Source organism: Vitis riparia, chromosome 15 (assembly GCF_004353265.1).
Source record: "Vitis riparia cultivar Riparia Gloire de Montpellier isolate 1030 chromosome 15, EGFV_Vit.rip_1.0, whole genome shotgun sequence".
Lineage (NCBI taxonomy): Eukaryota > Viridiplantae > Streptophyta > Magnoliopsida > Vitales > Vitaceae > Vitis > Vitis riparia.
Window position 1 is genome coordinate 8,282,301 of NC_048445.1, and position 3,851 is coordinate 8,286,151.

The 3,851-nt window shown below is 36.8% G+C and overlaps 1 protein-coding gene across 1 annotated transcript; it reads left to right on the top strand.

Annotated features, from left to right (window-relative positions):
• Window positions 1-521: 521 nt before the first annotated feature.
• On the top strand, window positions 522-2,453 carry LOC117932502. The gene is made up of 2 exons (XM_034853772.1): window positions 522-851; window positions 2,425-2,453. Exons 1-2 carry the CDS (start codon window positions 533-535, stop codon window positions 2,433-2,435), a joined length of 330 nt encoding a protein of 109 aa, XP_034709663.1. The 5' UTR covers window positions 522-532; the 3' UTR covers window positions 2,436-2,453.
• The last annotated feature ends 1,398 nt before the right edge of the window (window positions 2,454-3,851 follow it).

Consider the following 3,851-nt stretch of genomic DNA (forward strand, 5'->3'; position numbering starts at 1 on the left):
AAACTTGAAAGGTTAAGGAAGACAATGAGTCTTCTCGTCTTTGTAACTTTATAAAACTTAAGAGGTTAAGTGTAAGAGAGTTACACATTTGAGATTAAATCATGTTTAATGTGTGAATTAAACATATGATTTAATTTTTTGAATGTTACAAAGATGAAGAGATTGAGGAAGACAATGGGTTTTTTCTCATCCTTGTAACCATTTTTTCAACCCTAAGAGTGCAATATATGACTTTTCTTCATTTGAAATCTTATGCAGAAAAGTGAAAAGGCTTGATCAATCCCAAGACTATTTCCATTAGTTCCCAAAAGATTTCTAGAAGTGGGAAGAAATAGAGTCTTTGGACAAAGTTCCAAGAACTTATTTGAGCCTTTCTTGTGTTCTTCTTCTTCTTCTTGTTCTTATTTTGTAACTTTGAGAGTTTTATTGTATCAAAGTGAGTGTTTGAGAGTGTTTCTTTTCTCCATTGTATCCATATTTTTCCAAACATTCAAAGACTCTAACTTCAATGGAAAGAGAGACTATCAAGATTATGAACCAAGACCTTGTGAGGTTGGATCGTTTTGATGGTTCCAACTTCACTAGGTGGCAAGACAAGGTGAGATTCCTTCTCACAGCACTCAAGATTTTCTACATCCTTGATCCTACCTTGGCACCGTTACCGGAACCAAAGGAAAATGACACACCTCAAGTGGTGGCGGCAAGGAAGAAGAGGGAGGAGGATGAGCTCATATGTAGGGGTCATATTTTGAACGCCTTATCCGATAGGCTATATGATCTCTACACCAACACCAATTCCGCGAGGGAGATTTGGGAGGCTCTTGAAAACAAGTACAAAGCCGAGGAAGAAGGTACCAAAAAGTTTCTTATTTCTCAATACATAGATTTCAAATTTTTTTATGAAAAGCCTCTCTTACCACAAATTCATGAGTTGCAAGTAATTGTGAATAAGTTGAAAGTTCTCAAAATTGAACTTCCGGAGGCCTTCCAAGTTGGTGCTATTGTGGCTAAATTACCATCAAGTTGGAAAGGTTACCGGAAGAGGATTATTCACAAGAGTGAAGATTACTCCTTGGAAGAGATTCAAAAACATCTTCGCATTGAGGAAGAATCGAGATCAAGAGACAAAATGGTGGAAGAGTCCAATGGTGGGACTAACAAAGCCAATGTGATTTCAAAGGCCAATCATCCTAGAGGTAAAAATAACAACAACAAAAGGAATTCCGGAAATTATATGAGCCCCAAGAAAAATCAAGAGCAATTTAAGGGCAAGAAAGGTCCTTGTTTTGTGTGTGGAAAATCTGGGCATTATGCTAGGGAGTGTAGGTACCGAAAGGACCAAAAAGGGGCTGTGGTGAATGCAATTGATGAGGAGATCATTGCAACACTAAGCGATGTGTGCGTTGTCCAAGGAAAGGTGCAAGGATGGTGGTATGATACTTGTGCCACAGTTCATGTTACCTATGACAAATCTCTTTTTAAGGCCTTTGAAGATGCAAAGAGAGATCAAGAGGTTCAAATGGGCAATGAAGGAAGATCCAAGGTGCTTGGCAAGGGCACTATTGAAGTTGTTTTTACCTCCGGCAAAAAGGTTACCCTTATAAATGTATTGTATGTCCCCGATATGAATAAAAATTTGGTTAGTGGGGATTTGCTTGGCAAACCGGGTATCAAAGCGGTGTTTGAATCCGGTAAGCTAATTTTATCTAAATCGGGGAACTTTGTGGGAAAGGGGTATTCTTGTGATGGGATGATCAAACTTTGTACCAATGACAATATCAATAAAATGGCTTCTACTTCCGCTTATATGTGTGATTCAAATTCTTTATTTTTGTGGCATAATAGGCTTGCACATGTTGGTTTAAGCACTATTAAAAGGATTGTGAAATGTGGTTTGATTGCTTGTGATACCAAGAAATTTGAAAAGTGTGAAATATGTGTTAAACCAAAGATGGTTAAAAAGCCTTTTCATAGTGTTGAGAGATCATCTAATTTGCTTGATTTAATACATAGTGATCTTTGTGAACTTAATGGCATGTTAACAAGAGGTAGAAATAGGTATTTTCTTACATTCATAGATGATTGTTCTAGATTTACCTATATGTTTTTGTTGAAAAACAAAAGTGAAACTTTCAATGCCTTTAAAGTTTACAAAGCCGAAGTTGAAAATCAACTAAGAAAAAATATTAAGGTGCTTAGAAGTGATAGAGGTGGTGAATATTTCTCTAGTGAATTCAATTCTTTTTGTGAAGAATATGGCATAATACATGAGTGCACCGCATCCTATACACCTCAACACAATGGCATAGCGGAGAGAAAGAATAGAACATTCTTGGAAATGGTGAATGCTATGTTATTGCATGCTAAATTGAATTTCAATTTGTGGAGTGAAGCTTTGTTGACTGCTTGCCATATTTTGAATAGAATTCCTATGAAGAAAAATGAGATATCTCCATATGAGTTATGGAAAGGAAGGAAGCCTAATATAGGTTACTTCAAAGTGTGGGGGTGTCTTGCTTATTGCAAGAAAACGGATCCAAATAAAACAAAATTGGGTCCAAGAGCCATTAAGTGTGCATTTGTAGGCTATGCCTCAAATAGCAAAGCTTATAGGCTATTAGACTTGGAGTCTAATGTGATAATTGAATCAAGAGAGGTAGAGTTCTTTGAGAATTTGTTGAGTGATAGCAATTCTCAAGTACCTACTAGTGTTGGAGAGTCTCAAGATGAGACACCTTCAAAGGTTGTTGAGCAACCCATTGTGCCTCGGAAAAGCCAAAGAGCTAGAAAAGAGAAAGTGTTGGGATCGGATGAGATTGACTCTCAAAGAATTTCCTTTTACTTAGTAGAAGGAAATAGAGAAGATATTATGAGAAAAATTCCTATAGTACTTCAAATAGAGAAGGATCCCAAAATATACAAAGAAGCTATGGCTTCTAGAGATGTTGCTTTTTGGAAAGAGGCTATCAATGATGAAATGGATTCAATTATGTCCAACCAAACATGGGAATTGGTAGACCTTCCACCAGGATCTAAACCAATAGGGTGCAAGTGGGTATTTCGAAGGAAATATCACACCGATGGCATGATTCAAACCTTTAAGGCTAGATTAGTAACTAAGGGGTTTAAACAAAGAGAAGGTATTGATTATTTTGATACCTATGCGCCGGTGGCTAGAACAACATCGGTTAGGATATTGTTTGCTTTGGCATCAATTCATAATCTATTTGTTCATCAAATGGATGTCAAAACGGCATTCTTGAATGGGGATCTCAATGAGGAGGTCTACATGGAACAACCGGAAGGTTTTGTTCTACTGGGGAATGAAAACAAAGTGTGTAAGCTTGTCAAATCATTATACGGTTTAAAACAAGCTCCCAAACAATGGCACGAAAAATTTGATCATGCTATTCTTTCGGATGGATTTAGACACAACAATGTGGACAAGTGCTTATATTCTAAAACTTGTGATGACTATGTGGTCATAGTGTGTCTATATGTGGATGACATGTTAATCTTGAGTGATAACATGAAAGGAATAATAGAAACGAAAAGGTTTCTATCCTCAACCTTCAAGATGAAAGATCTTGGAGAAGTTGATACTATATTGGGTATCAAAGTGAAAAGAAATAGTGGGGGTTATGCTTTGAACCAAACCCACTACATTGAGAAAGTAGTTAGCAAATTTAGTCATCTCAAGATTAAAGATGCTAATACTCCATTTGATTCAAGTATAAAACTTGAAAAGAATGATGGTAGATCGGTGGCTCAACTTGAGTATGCAAGTGCAATTGGAAGTCTTATGTATGATGCTCAGTGTACTAGGGCTGACATTTCATTTGCAGTTAGTA

What these genes read in the sequence shown, in the direction of transcription:
- LOC117932502 (XM_034853772.1), top strand. Translation starts at nt 533, where the DNA reads ATGAACCAAGACCTTGTGAGGTTGGATCGTTTTGATGGTTCCAACTTC.